At 39.6% G+C, this 20,916-nt stretch overlaps 1 protein-coding gene across 16 annotated transcripts in view; it reads right to left on the bottom strand.

The window, feature by feature from the left end:
* LOC117316602 (disabled homolog 2-interacting protein-like) overlaps positions 1–20,916 on the bottom strand; it is a 272,191-nt gene that overhangs the window by 25,641 nt on the left and 225,634 nt on the right. For 15 of the 16 annotated variants that reach the window (XM_033871308.1, XM_033871268.1, XM_033871278.1 and 12 more), the window contains one exon: positions 1,530–1,751. In XM_033871308.1, the coding sequence (XP_033727199.1) occupies positions 1,530–1,751 (222 nt within the window). Of the gene's footprint in view, positions 1–1,529; positions 1,752–18,272; positions 18,355–20,916 lie in introns of those variants that run through there. The other variant, XM_033871388.1, reaches the window with a different exon arrangement.

The following is a 20,916-nucleotide window of genomic DNA, read 5'->3' as shown; positions in this document are numbered from 1 at the left end:
ACTTATGACAGGCTGATAAATAATTAATGACTCTTCACACAATCACGCAGTTCATAGATGTTGATGAATTCATTAACAAATCCTGTCGCTACCCGGTCAGATGTCGTGTTTCCATGGTCACCAGTAAGATGGTGACAGTCGCGATGAAGAGTGGTAATATTGGGACTGTTTAGTGTGTACCAAAGGTAGATAGATCAGATTTGTAACAGCAATATTAGATGGACATATTAAGTATCAGGTGTATATAATGATATTCCATAATACTGATATACAGTACAGGAGCGGTTACCTAATCAGTATCTTAAGTTATTAACTATAGCGATGAAAATACTGATACTTTTGATGAATTTAAACAGGAAATATGGTCATTATTGACAGAATTCTCACCAACCTTCCTAACTTGTCAGGTAAAGTAGACCTTGCATACATTGTAAGTACTTCAGTACAGGTTAGATAAAATAACCATCGCTATAGTAACACGGTACCTAGGTCTCTTAGTAACACCATCGCTATAGTAACACCGACCGGTACCTAAGTCTCTTAGTAACACCTAAGTAACACCGTACCTAAGTCTCTTAGTAACACCTAAGTAACACCGGTACCTAAGTCTCTTAGTAACACCTAAGTAACACCGGTACCTAAGTCTCTTAGTAACACCTGAGTAACACCGGTACCTAAGTCTCTTAGTAACACCTAAGTAACACCGGTACCTAAGTCTCTTAGTTACACCTAAGTAACACCGGTACCTAAGTCTCTTAGTTACACCTAAGTAACACCGGTACCTAAGTCTCTTAGTAACACCTGAGTAACACCGGTACCTAGGTCTCTTAGTAACACCTAAGTAACACCGGTACCTAAGTCTCTTAGTAACACCTAAGTAACACCTATACCTAAGTCTCTTAGTAACACCTAAGTAACACCGGTACCTAAGTCTCTTAGTAACACCATCACTATAGTAACACCGTACCTAAGTCTCTTAGTAACACCATCGCTATAGTAACACCGGTACCCAAGTCTCTTAGTAACACCATCGCTATAGTAACACGGTACCCAAGTCTCTTAGTAACATCATCGCTATAGTAACACCGGTACCTAAGTCTCTTAGTAACACCATCGCTAGAGTAACACCGGTACCTAAGTCTCTTAGTAACACCATCGCTATAGTAACATCGGTACCTAAGTCTCTTAGTAACACCATCGCTAGAGTAACACCGGTACCTAGGTCTCTTAGTAACACCATCGCTATAGTAACACTGTACCTAAGTCTCTTAGTAACACCATCGCTATAGTAACACCGGTACCTAAGTCTCTTAGTAACACCTAAGTCTTTTATGATTCTACACCTTGACCTATTTAGATAGTGTGGACACAACACCATTTGGAATATGAAAGTTCAATAAACTTCTGTCATCGATACAGGGTTACTAAAATAAGACAGGATTTATTTGACAGAATCCATCATTTCAAATAGAACATCATCTAAAAAGGTGAAGAAGATATATATAAACACATAAGGAGTTTATACGTACCTGCCGAGCCATTTCTCGCGTTCCTCTGCTGTACGACATGAGATGTATTTACTGCCATGTGAGGTTGCCACTTGGAAACAGTGGTCCTGTCCCAGGATACTGCTGTGTAGAGGCTTAATGTCCAGCTCCTGGGACGCGAGGTCAATCGAGTGCATTGTCACGGAATTTGTCAGCAGAGACTCATGGGAACGAGATGACCTGATTCGAGAGTTGATGATGGACCTGAAAGGATACACAAGAACACCGACCCATAAGTCCAGTTTACTTCGCCAGTCGAAAGGTACACTCATAAACCGCTGAAATGAAGGCGCTCTCCTCACACCCTCCCTATGTCTGCCACAGGGGGGCATAGTCTGAACAGCAGTTTTATTCCTATCAAAAGGCATTTTCTCCCGCATCAATATTGGTACGAGATACCACTGGTCACAGAAAACACACAAGTTTTAGGTCTTCCTCGTGTTAGTACATCATAATGATTTACACAAGGAAGTATTCAGGGGTATGTCAATTGTTTGTCAGTCAACAGTGATACAATACACATTTAATTTTCATCTACTTTTACACAATTCTCCGTTTTCCCATTCATGACACTGCGGTATCTATATAATCACCGGTAACGGAGACCTACATAACACACAAATGTATATAACGGTCCGGTATATATATATACAGATCCAATAAAGTCTCCACACCAAATGATACCACTTTCTGTATGTTATACAAATTAAGTCCTTTGCATCGTATCCTTTCATCAATTTCCGGTGGAAAAAAAAATTAATGCTTTCAATGGACAAGAAAATGTTTCACAAACACAGGCTGAAACCGACGTATGAATCCAATATTACCTGAAACAGGTAAGTTATAAATCCGAAATCCAACACACAGGTGCTTCTACATAATCGTAAAAACAGTTTTTTATGACTGTATTTTATATGTCCTATAAGAGGATCTGGCCTAGCATCAACTCAATCCAAGTTCAATACAGGTAGTCGAAACACAAAACAGCAAAGCAGTATGGTTTAACCAAAGGTCAAGACACAACTATCTTCAGCTCAGAATGAGATCGTCTTTGGCCGAATTCTTGTATAAGATGATTATAGATGTTATTATCACAGTTATAAGTCAGACTTAACCTTGGTGGCCGTAACAGTAGACGCCTTGCTGTCCGGACAGATACTGACCACCAAAAGTCAAAGCTAGGTCTTGGTGATGACCACTGGAGACCAGAGGACAGAACAGTCAAAGTGTCTGGCTGTCTTGTTCCTCCATCAGATGAGTAATGCCCTACACAAATAGTGACAGTCCACACTCAATGTATACATGTTAAACGCCGGATGTACTTAGAATAAAACGCTGACATTAGCCGATATCTGATCTCAGGTAAAAATACAGGTAACCCATTCACAGGTATAACAGTATAGATCCTAGTCTCCATGAATATAAACACCCTATCTATGATTGGTGATGACATTCAATGTGCAGCTGTCTTAGATCTCCACATCCAGGTATCTGTCTCACACCTGTATATATAGGTATCCACAGTCTGGATTAATAAATCTAGGTACGGTCTCACACCTGTATATATAGGTATCCACAGTCTGGATTAATAAAAAATGAGATACACATCATGTAAATGTTCATTGAACATCAGTGATCAGATGTGATATTGATACCTGTACACCTTATCAGTATTATAGCCTGCAGTCTGTGTGTAACCTCACAGTAATGTAGTAATTCCACTCAGGTGTCACACGAATTTCAGCATCAACAAAGAGTTTTTAAAATTTCCTGAACAGGTCTCATCCATATGATCGTCTGTTTGATTTGATAGTTTTGTTCCGATTGCTAGAACGATTCTTAGTCTCCAGCATATGGATTATTTATAAACGCACCTTCATACTGTAGTGGCTGTGGTAATTATACCATTACTTATACATGTGTTATGGCTGTCACAGGTAGACACAGGTAAATCAGTGGATGCTATTGCAGAGAGTGACATCAGAAAATATATATACAGGCATCAGAATTTCTGACCATAATCCTTCAGCATGGATCAAACTCGAATATTGTAACTCCCACCAACACCAACGACTTCTGTTCATTTGGGTGACAATTCACCTACAACTGGGCTGCTTCAGTCACCCAACACCAGGGTCACCATACAGCAATAACCTAGTGAAAAGTCTTCAAAACACATAATACTGGTCACCTTCCTATTCATTTCAGTCTGACCTAGTGCCTGTGTGTGTCTATAACCACATTTGTACCACTGGATGGACTATCCCAGATGGACTCCATATTATAAACATTTTTATCACACAAGTCAAGTGGAAAACCTGGTTCCCTAGTTCTACATCCTTATTATATATATATAAAGGATGACTCCAACATAACCAGCATGGCCTACTTGGGGGTATATCAATATTACTCCGATCACTGCCTGGCTCTGGCCTCTTTCAAACTTCTAATATATCCAATCTGTCCATTCTGATTCCCTCCCTGGAGTACATTCCATCCTCTTCCTTTTTCACGAGTCACCAAATACCTACACATATATATCCAGCTCTTGTCAAAACACAACTTTGTCAATATTTCCTCAGTAAATTCAATGAACCATGATGATTCATTGTTGATTTTCTTTCATCCCCGACTCATTACTTCTGTAGTATATCCGATTATACAAGTTTCATTCATTCATGCATGGTCACCTATATTGACAGCGTCACAATAGTTCTCCAGTTCTGATTGTCTTATTTATAGATGGGAGTACAGGTCTATGTACCTCCATGAGTCTATAGTCATATGATCTACAATATAAGTATATATGTACCCCGTGAGTCCTCCCTTGTTAACTACACCAACATGTGTGTCACTATCTCTCCCTTTTTGCCTCTAACTACAGCATTGTTTCCCCCAAGGATTTGCACGTGCATTACACAAGGGTATGATACATGTGTACATGTTACCACTCCCCAGGCAGCTCGTACTTGGGTTGTACATGCAAAGTAGCAACTTAAGTCTTCTGGTATTTCTCTGTTGTCTGTGTCGTACCGATCCCAGACGTCCATACAAAACCACAAAATTAACACTTTTGTACAAAATGAGTAAGAATCCCGCAGATAAATTCAAAGAAAAATCAAACATCATTCAATTTGTAACAGACAATGTCAGAACAATCTTGCTTTGAAAGGAATCTCAAGTCATCAATCAGAAATTATGCAGAGATACTGATCTCAAGTTTACAGAATATGTGTATGCTTCTTGTTTTAACCCGATTAATATGATAATGATCACAGTAGAAGATAAAGAATGTTGTTTGAAGTCATACTTTCAAACAATATCAACATTAGCTGCTCTGTGGAGCTTTAGAATGATCCATCAACTTTATGTAACACGTACGTGTTGACATAGACACTTACACTTTATCTAACACCTACATGTTGACATAGACACTTACACTTTATCTAACACCTACGTGTTGACACTTACAGTACTTTCATACTGCCATGTTTGAAATTCTCCCAAGGATGAAGATCCAGATGATGAAATGTCTTTGAATGAAATCTCAATAAAATCTGGCTAAAACTCTTTCTTTATCAAAAGTGTACCTCCTTTTAAAACAGTTGGCAATACACAGATTGGAATGCAAAGTTAAGTGCTAAATACTTCCCTCAAGTCTCATCAACAGCTTCTCAATCCAAACATAGAAACGAAGATGTTAATGATGTGATTATATATAAAGCTAATGTTGTCATGACGAAGTTCACATGTTCGAACTAATACTGAATAACATGTTTAAATGGTAGTCATGTTACTATGGTTACTCAGATTTCCTAGAACTTGACAATTAACACTCACTTAAGAAAACCTACTGTCACATGAACGTTAATATGGACTTATTTTAGTGGTTCCAAATGGCTGACAAAACAATTAAGAAACCAACATGTTACATGTACTTATCAAGTCCACCTAGTACATACAACTTCAAATTATATACAACAGCAGTGATTGGTTGGATTCAAACTTGAGCCAGGTTTACTGATAACAGGAGATAAGAGTGTTGGGTATAAACAATTAGGTCAGACTCTGATGAGAAAATGTCAAACTCCTTCAACTTCTCGCTTGGTAAATACAGGAAGAAATGGATTCATCTGAAACTAATAATTGGGAGATGTCTCTTGAGAGATGTCACTTGAGAGATGTCACTTGAGAAATGTCACATGAGAGATGTCACTAGGGAGATGTCATTAGGGAGATGTCACTAGGGAGATGTCACTAGGAAAATGTCACTAGGGAAATATAACTAGGGAGATGTCTCTAGGAAAATGTCACTAGGAAGATGTCACTAGGGAGATATCACTAGGGAGATGTCACTAGGGAAATGTCACTAGGGAGAGATGTCACTAGGGAGATGTCACTAGGGAGATGTCACTAGGGAGAGATATCACTAGAGGGAGATGTCACTAGGGAGATTTCACTAGGGAGATGTCACTAGGGAGATGTCACTAGGGAGATATCACTAGAGGGAGATGTCACTAGGGAGATGTCACTAGGGAGATGTCATTAGGGAGATGTCACTAGGGAGATATCACTAGGGAGAGATATCACTAGATGAGATGTCACTAGGGAGATGTCACTAGGGAGATGTCACTAGGGAGATATTACTAGGGAGAGATATCACTAGAGGGAGATGTCACTAGGGAGATGTCACTAGAGGGAGATGTCACTAGGGAGAGATGTCACTAGGGAGATGTCACTAGAGGGAGATGTCTTACCATATGTCTACATTAACAAAATATATTTAAAAACAACCACACTTATTGGTATTTTAGTGTTGTAGTGTACCTAGTAGTAATCAGTATTAATTTGTTGATGGAACTGTATACTTTTCCCATCTATCTGTTGAATTAGAAAAAGCATGAGTGATGAGATAAGAATTGGAGGACACACTTAATGGATGGACACAGCTCTCTCATCCAGGATAATACAGAGATCTGACAGAAGCCAGTATTTCCAGACCCCCTATCAGCTCATTATAATCCAATCAACTTTAGTCCCCACCAGTTTAGCAGACACTACCCAGAACACATGTCTGCTGACATTGCTTTATGACCTTCAGGGGTACTGTTTTATGACCTTGGGGTCATTGTGACCATCCTGTGTTGATTATCGGCAGCAAGCCCACTACTACATTAATTTTAGCTGATTATTGTTGCATATTCTACTTGACATGATAAGTGCCTGGCCCACTGGAGTTGTAGAACAGAAACATCAATATCCCGACCATTACCACGAAATGTTGTACAACATTTATCAATATAAAAACACAGAATTTGTCACAGTCTACATTGTCAACAGTCAGCTTGAATGGTTTACATGTGGTCAGTTTTCCTGATTACAGTGTATTGGGAACCAAATATTATTCTTTATTTACATAAGATGTAATGTTTACTATACAATTGTTTATCAGCATTAGTCTACTAAATTATCTCCCTTTATTTTGAAATATCAGCCATATCAAAGCGCTCAAAATTAAAAATTTCATTTTCTAAAATATACAAGGAAAGTATAATGTACATATGTAGCTGGGGGACAGATTTTACAGAATTTATAGGATTACTATGATAAGACGATTGTCACCAGATACGATAATGGTCACCATGCAGATAAGACAATGATCACCATGAAGATAAGACAATGGTAACCCTATAAGACAATGTCACCAGATAAGACAATGGTCACCAATATTAGCTAACTACCTCGATTCATCATATTTATTCTTCATTATAATCACACCTGTATTTCCCCTCTGGTCCAAACCCACCTGTTTTCTGGCCCCCTAGATCTGAGAGTATGTCCATACAGCCAGTTGATACAGGGAGTTGTTGGACATCTATCTCGTTTGTCTGTCCTTTATAATCTGTCACAATATCACTGCCTCTCAGGGCTACAGGCTATTTATTGTGTGAATGCCTTATAATACCCATCAATAGATCGCTTTATCAGAATGTCCAGTGACAATAATACTGGGATAATCTTGTATGTTAGTGTCCACATGCACATTTGATGGCAATTGATTTTTGTCCTGCGATACCATGTATTGATCTCTGTGACCATGTGATACAGACACTCCCCGATATATAACAAATCTCTACCAATCACATGTTATCAACAGCTGCCCCTGTCTCAAGCTCGTGTGGCCTCCTAAAACAGATATTGTCTGATAATATGATAAAGGAGAGTTATCCTGGACAAAGATCTGTATGGGTGGAAATCCTTCTTTATCTCCGGAGGATCCTCCTCCCAGACACTCACCCCTAAATCTGATATCTCAGCAGTTAACAAAAACAACAAAATACATAAAGTCTGACAATAAAACAACAGTTTAAAGTTAGCAGAGGAATGTCCATTCAATCTACCTGATGTATTTTGTAGTATAAAGCAAACATGTGACAGAGTAAACAATAAAAGTCAACAGATACCTACCTAAAATGCATTGCTGAGGCCTGCAAGCATTACAAGCAGATGTTTCTCCTTATTCTCAACACACTACAAACAGTCTCCAGTATCTCCAGTTCTCTAAGTTCACTAATCAGGATACCGACATACAAATGTATCCAAACTGTTACTGAAATCCTTTCCAGTCACAAGTCCATAGCCAGCAGTGGTGGAAGTGTAACATTGCACACCTGTCCGTTAGCTGTCGTTAGCTGTCGTTAGCTGTCTAATACCTGTGTATGTCACAGGTACATAATATTACAGGTGATTTACAACAGGCAGGGTGATATGGTCCATAAAACACTGACCACAACATACTCTAACACCACTATAGTGGCCAACAACTGATCAATAAGCTGGACAATACCCAGGAGTGAGTGACCACTGGTGTCATTGATCAGAATTGTGGTCTAATAATGATGATGACTATAGCAGATATACACTGTGAAGTGACCAGTCGGAATGCCATTCACTGCTCTGGGAGAACAACCCTGAAGCTTGGGTGTCAAATGTATCTGACCAATGGACAACACTGCAAGATAGTATAGTGAGAGAAATAACGCCTCAAAGTTAGGTGTCGACCACTGACCACCACAAAGACCGTGAGTGGTGGTACTAACACCCAATGTTAGGTGTCCAATACTGACCACCACAAAGACTGTTAGTGGGGTACTAACACCCAATGTTAGGTGTCCACTACTGACCACCACAAAGACTGTTAGTGGTGGTACTAACACCCAATGTTAGGTGTCCAATACTGACCACCACAAAGACTGTTAGTGGGGGTACTAACACCCAATGTTAGGTGTCCAATACTGACCACCACAAAGACTGTTAGTGGGGTACTAACACCCAAAGTTAGGTGTCTACTACTGACCACCACAAAGACCGTGAGTGGTGGTACTAACACCCAATGTTAGGTGTCCAATACTGACCACCACAAAGACTGTTAGTGGGGGTACTAACACCCGAAGTTAGGTGTCCAATACTGACCACCACAAAGACTGTTAGTGGGGGTACTAACACCCAATGTTAGGTGTCCAATACTGACCACCACAAAGACTGTTAGTGGGGTACTAACACCCGAAGTTAGGTGTCCACTACTGACCACCACAAAGACTGTTAGTGGTGGTACTAACACCCATTGTTAGGTGTCCACTACTGACCACCACAAAGACTGTTAGTGGTGGTACTAACACCCATTGTTAGGTGTCCACTACTGACCACCACAAAGACTGTTAGTGGTGGTACTAACACCCAATGTTAGGTGTCCAATACTGACCACCACAAAGACTGTTAGTGGGGTACTAACACCCAATGTTAGGTGTCCACTACTGACCACCACAAAGACTGTTAGTGGGGGTACTAACACCCAATGTTAGGTGTCCAATACTGACCACCACAAAGACTGTTAGTGGGGTACTAACACCCGAAGTTAGGTGTCCACTACTGACCACCACAAAGACTGTTAGTGGTGGTACTAACACCCATTGTTAGGTGTCCACTACTGACCACCACAAAGACTGTTAGTGGTGGTACTAACACCCATTGTTAGGTGTCCACTACTGACCACCACAAAGACTGTTAGTGGTGGTACTAACACCCATTGTTAGGTGTCCACTACTGACCACCACAAAGACTGTTAGTGGGGGTACTAACACCCAATGTAAGATGTCCACTACTGACCACTACAAAGACTGTTAGTGGGGGTACTAACACCCAATGTTAGGTGTCCACTACTGACCACCACAAAGACTGTTAGTGGGGGTACTAACACCCATTGTTAGGTGTCCACTACTGACCACCACAAAGACTGTTAGTGGGGGTACTAACACCCAATGTAAGATGTCCACTACTGACCACCACAAAGACTGTTAGTGGGGGTACTAACACCCAATGTAAGATGTCCACTAGTACTACTGACCACCACAAAGACTGTTAGTGGGGGTACTAACACCCGAAGTTAGGTGTCCACTACTGACCACCACAGTAGTGGTCACAACAAACTATATTTCAATGTTTATTCATGATTTAAGACAAATGACCGACTGCATGACTATAATACCCAAAGACACAGTCAATCTATATATAGACTCAGGTGATTGACATTTCTCCTCTGACAAAGTCACTAACCTACACAACAATATATATCCTGTCGTACCATAATGTTGGTGTTACAATGCTTTCACGTTTCTAGACTTTTACAATGATACGACTACCGTCATTACCCTACTATAGTAGGAGTGTGAGAATAATTTGTATCTACAATGTTAATTCTTCCTGCAATATCAGGTAATAGGTCAATGATCGAACAAACAGGCTTACACATGGAATGGAAATAGCTTAAGTTTCCTAAACCCTAGTTGTTATGATTAACAGGTTCGAAAAAAGGTTTGACCGGTCAAGAAGTCTGTGTTCAGATTAAGTAAGAAAAACACTTGATATTGAAGAGCAGTACATATGTTTACAAAAGGTATTAACTTATGCATTGAATTCATATGGTTGGAATCAATTCGATTTTACTGTTGGCAGTAACAACTCGATGGTCAACAACTCAAATTAGCAAACAGTATACCTCAGCTAACTTTTACAACATTTTTAGATATAGAACTTAGAACTTCAGACATGCTGATAGGATGGGAAAGTATCTAAATACTTGATCATGACTTTTAAATCAATTCTGTCATAAAATATGACCACACTATATATATATATATATATATACTGTGGTCCAAAGCCACTTTAAAAATAATTGATCCCAGTAGTAATATTTGTCCTGTTACAATGTAATATGTCCGACTTAGTATGTACTGACAGAGAATGTGAGTACAGTCTATAAACACACTAAATCTGTATAGTAGTGTAAAGACCTATATATACCTTGTATGTAACACTGCCAACATCTGAGGAGCACTGGAATGAGCAGAAAAGCTCCTAAGGTGGCCAAGTCACGAAGGACGAACCAATAAAATATTGCGTCTTTAAAATTGCTAACTTCTTCAAAGAGGAGATATATTTATACAACTTCTGATATATTTAAGACAAGTAATATCATAGCATTTTCTGCTACACAAACAGAAGTTTTGCTTCACAAGCCATGTAAATTGTGGTGACAAGACATTAGCTCTGTGCTGAACTTCTTTTTATGACACATATTTGAGCTCATTGATGACTTTCATATTCTATATGATAGAGCTCCCTCTTAGATGAGGTCACATGCATTGAGCTCTCTGAGGCTTAAATTGATCTGATAAAGGTACAGTTGTAGTGACCTGACACACATTGAGCTTCCTGCCTTGTGACACATTGAGCCCCCACCTTCTCAGGTGAGAAACATTGAGCTCCTGCCTTGTGACACATTGAGCCCCCCACCTTCTCAGGTGAGAAACATTGAGCTCCTGCCTTGTGACACATTGAGCCCCCCACCTTCTCAGGTGAGAAACATTGAGCTCCTGCCTTGTGACACATTGAGCCCCCCACCTTCTCAGGTGAGAAACATTGAGCTCCTGTCTTAATTGTGAGGTGAGAAACATTGAGCTTTCTCTGGCTGTCAGACAACATAGACAGGGTATTTACTATATAAAGCTTCAGAAATATCCTTGCATATCATAGCCAACCATAATTAACCTTTAGTGCTTAAATGACAAGGGGTAATTTCTCATTAATGGTTATTTTGAAAATAGATGACGAGTTCTCCTTTGGCAAATCAAGTATCAGCATCTGAGGTGTGAATTATGCCTGGGGAGACATCATGCTGGGGGATAAACCTCCAGTACACACCCAATCAGACTGTCTAACAGATGTACACACATCTGATCCCAGGTGAGATAAATCCAGGTAAAGCCTTTGGTTACAATGGACACTAATGAAGTGGAACATGATGTGATGTGATGATATAAAATATGTGTTCAAAACATGGAATACTTATTAGGATTTATTGAGTCCATCCCTCAATCTGAATCACTTACCTGGTAATAATTTCAAATGCAAAAAAAATATCTTTTTAATCATATACTGTCAATTACGTTTGGTATTGTAATGAACAAAATACATCAATAGTGATGATCGTCAATCAATCATTATATATAGCTTTCTTCCATTGTCATTCATTGTAGTTATAACTGCCCATGTCATTGAAATTCAAATGCTTTAAATTTGAATTAACCAGGTGTAGAATTAACACAAAAATAATGATGTTTATATATTCTAGTAAAAAGATTTGTTTCTAAATAAAACCAGTAAAAAATATAAACAGATACTTCATTGTTGAAAAGATGATTAGGAAATTTAAATAAATTCTACAATTGGTGGCATGGTTTGAGATGATTAACGCAATTAAGTTCCCACAATTTCCAAGCTCTATACAGACAAGCCATTCATTTGACCCCTATTTTTTTTTTAGCAATTTCAGAAATTCAATATTTCTCAGAAATTTGATGTGTCAAAACATAGTCAAATAGATACATCTCTTCCTAAGGGTCAACAGATATTCTGGAAGCTTAGATAGTAAGCTGTGTAAGTATCATAAAATTACACCCCTCTCTCAATGTTATACAGTTGGGTGAATACTTACAGTATTTTGTTGACCATGTTGATGTTTTCCAGTTTGAATGTCTACTTTAACACACTTGTAAAGGAATATAAATCCCAGTTAGAGAGTGGTGTTGTGACATACCCTGTATATCCTGGTACATCTATCCCAGTCACAGACTGCCACCTGACTGAACTCTGACAAACTCACAGAGGTTACCTAGTGGTCACATGACCTTGCTCACCTGTATACAGGTAGATACCTACATAGCTGGGAGAGGGAAGTGATCTCCCTGTGGGTTTACCTTTGTGTTAATACCAAAGTATACTGAAACAGTAAACAGGTATACAAACTTATACAGGTAAGTGTTTCTCACTAATTAACAGGTGAGAGATGTACTGCCATTTAGACCTAAGGGTGGTGGCAGTGGTATATTTGTCGTCCATTTCTGTCACTGGACTGGGATCATGTAAATATGTACCTTAGTTACTGCTCAGAACTATATAAATATTTTCATTTGAAATTAACCAATTCAAAAAGTGAATGAATATCATGAAATAATTGAATCTTGTTTGATTAGACACCTAGTAGCCAGCAATGTGTATGTAAATTTAAGTTGCGTTCCTAAATTATATTGTAACACAATATGTACATTTGGCAAGTATACATCTACACTCGAATGTCAGTTATTGTGTAAGTATAAGGTTATAGGAATCAATTACACTAGAAATCACCACCAATCAGAAAGCCTCACATACAGCGCCTGGTTCTATTTAACTTTAATATAATTTAGTTTATACATACCCCCATTTTTCCTCAGAATATAAAGACCAATATAATCATCCTCTGGCCGACAAAAACTCCCAGCGATCTTTATAAGACTTAACGTTTTTATAAGACTTATCCTTGTATATATATATAATGTGTAATTTACACTAGCTACATGTACTGGTATATATATACTAGTAAGGCCTTATACAGATCACTTTATAAGACTGTACCCAGATGTTTCTACATGTACTGGTGTATATATATATATACTAGTAAAGCCTTGTACTGCTATATATATATATATACTAGTTAGGCCTTATACAGATCACTTGGTTAAGAATGTACCCAGATGTTTCCTGTCTCTACTGCCTGTCTCCCCTGATATAAACATTATTTGAAGCTTGGTGCTCTACAATGTTACCTATAAATCTCCTCTCACTTCCTGTACATAAAGGTACCCTCACTGATGATGGAGTCGGCCTCCTTATCAAAGATAGAGAAATTTAAAATTATGCTTCTGTAAATAAAAATCAGGAGCAGGAACAGATAACAGCTAGCGTAATAGTTATACACGTAAAACTGGTTTTCCCCATCTTACCATATTTGTGTGGAATGGCACCAGTATTATATACCCTCTTAGACCAATCCTGTCTGGCTAATACACTCAGCTCCCTAATGATGTAATTATCATGGTAATATAGAGGATGGAAGTCATGGGGACATACCTATACAAGTCTATCATGTAGAGGGCGTGTCTTCATCTTGGTTTGCAGTTTTAATCCTGTCTGACATACACATATATCTTTTTTCTGTATAACCCAGTCATCTTGAGTCTATCTATCCTGCACATCCCTCATCTGTCTATCGTACTCATCCCTTGTCTGTCTATCATATTCATCCCCTTTCTATCATACTCATCTGTCTATCCAACTCATCCTTCATCTGTCTATCATACTCACCTGTCTATAATACTCATCTGTCCATCTTACTCATCCCCTGTCTATCATACTCATCTGTCTATCCAACTGATCCTTCATCTGTCTATCATACTCATCTGTCTATCATACTCATCTGTCCATCATACTCATCCCCTGTCTATCATACTCATCTGTCCATCTTACTCATCCCCTGTCTATCACTCATCTGTCTATCATACTCATCTGTCTATCGTACTCATCTGTCCATCATACTCATCCCCTGTCTATCATACTCATCTGTCCATCTTACTCATCCCCTGTCTATCACTCATCTGTCCATCATACTCATCCCCTGTCTGTCCATCATGCTCTTCCCCTATCTATCATACTCATCTGTCTATTGTACTCATCCCTTATATCCTCATCATATTCATTCATTGTCTGTCTATCCTATTTATCCCTAGTCAGATCTCCTGTCTGTCTATCCCACTCATCCCCTGTGAGATCTCCTGTCTGTCTATCCCACTCATCCCCTGTGAGATCTCCTGTCTGTCTATCCCACTCATCCCCTGTCAGATCTGTCTGTCTATCCCACTCATCCCCTGTCAGATCTCCTGTCTGTCTATCCCACTCATCCCCTATGAGATCTCCTGTCTGTCTATCCCACTCATCCCCTGTGAGATCTCCTGTCTGTCTATCCCACTCATCCCCTGTGTGATCTCCTGTCTGTCTATCCCACTCATCCCTAGTCAGATCTCCTGTCTGTCTATCCCACTCATCCCCTATGAGATCTCCTGTCTGTCTATCCCACTCATCCCTTGTCAGATCTCCTGTCTGTCTATCCCACTCATCCCCTGTCAGATCTCCTGTCTGTCTATCCCACTCCATCCCTAGTCAGATGTCTTGTCTGTCTATCCCACTCATCCCCTGTCAGATCTCCTGTCTGTCTATCCCACTCATCCCTAGTCAGATCTCCTGTCTGTCTATCCCACTCATCCCTAGTCAGATCTCCTGTCTGTCTATCCCACTCATCCCTAGTCAGATCTCCTGTCTGTCTATCCCACTCATCCCCTGTGAGATCTCCTGTCTGTCTATCCCACTCATCCCTAGTCAGATCTCCTGTCTGTCTATCCCACTCATCCCTAGTCAGATCTCCTGTCTGTCTTTCACACTCATCCCCTGTGAGATCTCCAGTCTGTCTATCCCACTCATCCCCTGTGAGATCTCCTGTCTGTCTATCCCACTCATCCCTAGTCAGATCTCCTGTCTGTCTATCCCACTCATCCCCTGTGATATCTCCTGTCTGTCTATCCCACTCATCCCCTGTGCGATCTCCTGTCTGTCTATCCCACTCATCCCTAGTCAGATCTCCTGTCTGTCTATCCCACTCATCCCCTGTGAGATCTCCTGTCTGTCTATCCCACTCATCCCTTGTCAGATCTCCTGTCTGTCTATCCCACTCATCCCCTGTCAGATCTCCTGTCTGTCTATCCCACTCCATCCCTAGTCAGATGTCTTGTCTGTCTATCCCACTCATCCCCTGTCAGATCTCCTGTCTGTCTATCCCACTCATCCCTAGTCAGATCTCCTGTCTGTCTATCCCACTCATCCCTAGTCAGATCTCCTGTCTGTCTATCCCACTCATCCCTAGTCAGATCTCCTGTCTGTCTATCCCACTCATCCCTAGTCAGATCTCCTGTCTGTCTATCCCACTCATCCCCTGTGAGATCTCCTGTCTGTCTATCCCACTCATCCCTAGTCAGATCTCCTGTCTGTCTATCCCACTCATCCCCTGTCAGATCTCCTGTCTGTCTATCCCACTCATCCCTAGTCAGATCTCCTGTCTGTCTATCCCACTCATCCCCTGTGATATCTCCTGTCTGTCTATCCCACTCATCCCCTGTGAGATCTCCTGTCTGTCTATCCCACTCATCTTCTGTGAGATCTCCTGTCTGTCTATCCCACTCATCCCTAGTTAGACCTCCTGTCTGTCTTTCACACTCATCCCCTGTGAGATCTCCTGTCTGTCTATCCCACTTATCCCCTGTGAGATCTCTTGTCTGTCTATCCCACTCATCCCCTGTGAGATCTTATGTCTGTCTATCCCACTCATCCCCAATGAGATCTCCTGTCTGTCTATCCCACTCATCCCCTGAGATCTCCGATCTGTCTATCCCACTCATCCCCTGTCAGACCTCCTGTCTGTCTATCCCACTCATCCCCTGTGATATCTCCTGTCTGTCTATCCCACTCATCCCCTGTGATATCTCCTGTCTGTCTATCCCACTCATCCCCTGAGATCTCCTGTCTGTCTATCCCACTCATCCCCTGAGATCTCCTGTCTGTCTTTCACACTCATCCCCTGTGAGATCTCTTGTCTGTCTATCCCACTCATCCCTAGTCAGATCTCCTGTCTGTCTATCCCACTCATCCCTAGTCAGATCTCCTGTCTGTCTATCACACTCATCCCCTGTGAGATCTCCTGTCTGTCTATCACACTCATCCCCTGTGATATCTCCTGTCTGTCTATCCCACTCATCCCCTGTCAGATCTCCTGTCTGTCTATCACACTCATCCCTTGTCAGATCTTCTGTCTGTCTATCCCACTCATCCCCTGTGAGATCTCCTGTCTGTCTATCCCACTCATCCCCTGTGAGATCTCCTGTCTGTCTATCCCACTCATCCCCTGTGAGATCTCCTGTCTGTCTATCACACTCATCCCTAGTCAGATCTTCTGTCTGTCTATCACACTCATCCCTAGTCAGATCTCCTGTCTGTGATAGAATTACTTATCTTTTATCAGCCTGTTGTTGTTCTACAAATAGCCGACATGTTCAGGTTGTGTAACAGAGTTCAGAGTGATTCAGCATGCTAGTTTATATTATAAACCCATTTAGCTTCCACCAGTGTACCAAACTTCACAGAAATCATCACAACCAATTAACATCAAATTTCCCAATACAAACATGTTGCATTTTTTTGGAAGTAAAAGTAATACCTTAATGAAAGATAAGTAGGTACCTACCTACAATGAAACAGATCAGGCCAGTGAGACTAACCAGCCTAGCGGCACTGTGTTTCCCAGACTCAAGTAATGCTCAAAACGTGTCTAAACTCTCTCTTCACTTAATTTTTAACATTTTTTTTAACAATTTATCACTGATCTGAAGCCCTAGATAAAATGTTATTCAAGCCTGATCCAACCCAGCTGAGGATAAGAGTCAATCAGCACATCTTCCTGACAACACATCTCAAACCCACTGACCAATATCTCTACCAGGTGATATAACCTTACTAAAGGGAGATAGCTAGCCTGACATGAAGGGAGGTAATTAACCCACTCTGGGAAATAGTAAATAAGGGAGGAAATGAGTTTGATATTAATCAACAGATATTTACCTTGGGATAGTTTATTAATCAACAGATATTTACCTTGGGATAGTTTATTAATCAACAGATATTTACCTTGGGATAGTTTATTAATCAACAGATATTTACCTTGGGATAGCTTATTAATCAACAGATATTTACCTGGGATAGTTTATTAATCAACAGATATTTACCTTGGGATAGTTTATTAATCAACAGATATTTACCTTGGGATAGTTTATTAATCAACAGATATTTACCTTGGGATAGTTTATTAATCAACAGATATTTACCTTGGGATAGTTTATTAATCAACAGATATTTACCTTGGGATAGTTTATTAATCAACAGATATTTACCTTGGGATAGTTAATTAATCAACAGATATTTACCTTGGGATAGTTTATTAATCAACAGATATTTACCTTGGGATAGTTTATTAATCAACAGATATTTACCTTGGGATAGTTTATTAATCAACAGATATTTACCTGGGATAGCTTTGATAACATTCCTAACATCCATGGTACATACAGATATAATAGATGAGTAGTAAGAATCAAATTGAATATCAAATAATATTATTAGGGGTGAACACATTAGGTGAAGTAAAATCCTGTGTATAACATGCCCAGTTATCTGTATTACTGTACATACCTTTTCCTCTTGAGGCGTTTAACTATACACTTAGACATGATAGGTTACACAGTGTATGGTCCTGGTTTACTATCAATATTGGATGAGGGTTGTGATATAGACCTATATATGTACACTAACTCTCATCAGGTGTTACTGAGGACATAACCGGTCACATGACCTGCCGTACCTCGCTCCAGTAAGCACAGTGAGTTTCTATTACACATTATTTTGGGGGATGCGGTCCAGGGTTTTCCTAATGTTTACTTTCAGTTTCCTCTATACTATCAGTAAATCAGTGTAACATGTGTGACACCACAAGCCACTGGACACGCACCAACAAAATGTTAAGTAAATGTCTTTAAAAAAACATTAAAATATGACAGAATCAAGAATATGTGTCATACACTGGTTTTTGTCTAGTGCCTAAGTGGCTGCTTCAGCTTAATTCTTTATCTTTATGATTGTACCGTTACATCCGAAACCAGTGTGACGTTTTTTAGTGTCATATTTCATTATATCGGAAGTTTAAGTGACACTTATTGTACCACCTATATATCTAAGTAATTCAAGGACATCAGTACGACATGTACCCGATGACCCCAGCGCTCCAAACATCAGCAGGAAAACAACAACCACAGAGTTCTACATGTTTTCTCCTATTTATAGAATTGTGTAACTTTAACATAAATCATATATGAGATATCTTTTAACAATATCTATTTTCTTTTCTTTTTATAATCAATTCATTTGATAAAATTCTAATCATCCATAGATTATTTTAATATCTATTATGTTATGTTAAAATGTTAAAGAATTATGAAGTGTTCCAGAATGTATGACTAAATATGGTCTGGACAGTCACTTAAACTCCTAATACACCTACAACTACTTACATGGACAGGTATATTAGACAGGTACTATAACCTGGACACAGCTAGTGAACAATGCACATATCATATTATAATACCTGACTATAGTAAAGCAATCAACACATTTGTTTTATTTCTTAAAGAACAACATAGGGAGAGAACGTGATTAAACATTAGGACCTCACCTCGTTAGGGAGAGAACGTGATTAAACATTAGGACCTCACCTCGTTAGGGAGAGAATGTGATTGAACATTAAGGACATCACCTCGTAAGGACGGGAATGTGATTAAACATTAGGACCTCACCTCGTTAGGAAGAGAATGTGATTAAACATTAGGACATCACCGCATTAGGAAGAGAATGTGATTGAACATTAAGCATTACCTTGTTAGGGAGAAAATAACATTAAACATTAGGACCTCACCTCGCTAGGGAGAAAATAACAATGAACATTAGGACATCACCTCGTTAGGGAGAAAATAACATTAAACATTAGGACCTCACCTCGTTAGGGAGAAAATAACAATGAACATTAGGACGTCACCGTTAAGGACGGGAATGTGATTAAACATTAGGACCTCACATCGTTAGGGAGAGAACGTGATTAAACATTAGGACCTCACCTCGTTAGGAAGAGAATGTGATTGAACATTAAGCATTACCTTGTTAGGGAGAAAATAACATTAAACATTAGGACCTCACCTCGTTAGGGAGAAAATAACAATGAACATTAGGACGTCACCTCGTAAGGACGGGAATGTGATTAAACATTAGGACCTCACCTCGTTAGGGAGAGAACGTGATTAAACATTAGGACCTCACATCGTTAGGGAGAGAACGTGATTAAACATTAGGACCTCACCTCGTTAGGAAGAGAATGTGATTGAACATTAAGGACATCACCTTGTTAGGGAGAGAATAACATTAAACATTAGGACCTCACCTCGCTAGGGAGAAAATAACAATGAACATTAGGACGTCACCTCGTAAGGACGGGAATGTGATTAAACATTAGGACATCACCTCGTTAGGGAGAAAATAACATTGAACATTAGGACCTCACCTCGTTAGGGAGAAAATAACAATGAACATTAGGACGTCACCTTGTTAGGGAGAAAATAACAATGAACATTAGGACCTCAACTCGTTAGGGAGAAAATAACATTAAACATTAGGACCTCACCTAATTAGGGAGAAGAGTATGTATACTTTTATCATCTGAAGTCAACATCCTTGTCATAGTTTTGTATTTAATCAATTACAGTATGAGAAACAAAGTAGGAATCACCTGAGAGAACACCTACCCAACTAATTAAAGGTAACACAGGTAGACACATACAATAACACCAGGACCCTTCCCCATTGTTATTCCCTCTGACTAGTCATTCAAGCTGGAGACAACCTTCCGTATCGTAAGCGCCTACATCTTCCCTTCCACATAAATTGTCTCGCGACCGTTACGATCCTCTTTGTTGTACCTATGTTGTCATACCTGTGGCACAAGGAACCCACAATGTATCTATATATATTATTTACGTTTTACCTGCCTGTCATGACAAGGCAGTTATATCTATTAGTACACAAACAAGAGACCTAACATACACAATGTCAAGTTGGTACACCTACTACCATACAGACCAATAGACAGGGTCTGTGTCAATACCTTCCTCATCACAACACCTGTGCTTAAATAACAAACTGACAGGTGTAAATAAGATCTATTAACCTCCATATATATAAATTACTCTGAAATAAAGAAAAGACCCCATCCATCAATAATCTTTATATATTG

This window comes from Pecten maximus, chromosome 2, assembly GCF_902652985.1.
Source record: "Pecten maximus chromosome 2, xPecMax1.1, whole genome shotgun sequence".
Lineage (NCBI taxonomy): Eukaryota > Metazoa > Mollusca > Bivalvia > Pectinida > Pectinidae > Pecten > Pecten maximus.
The sequence above is the reverse complement of the archived record's forward strand: the minus strand, read 5'-3'. Positions and strand labels throughout refer to the sequence as shown.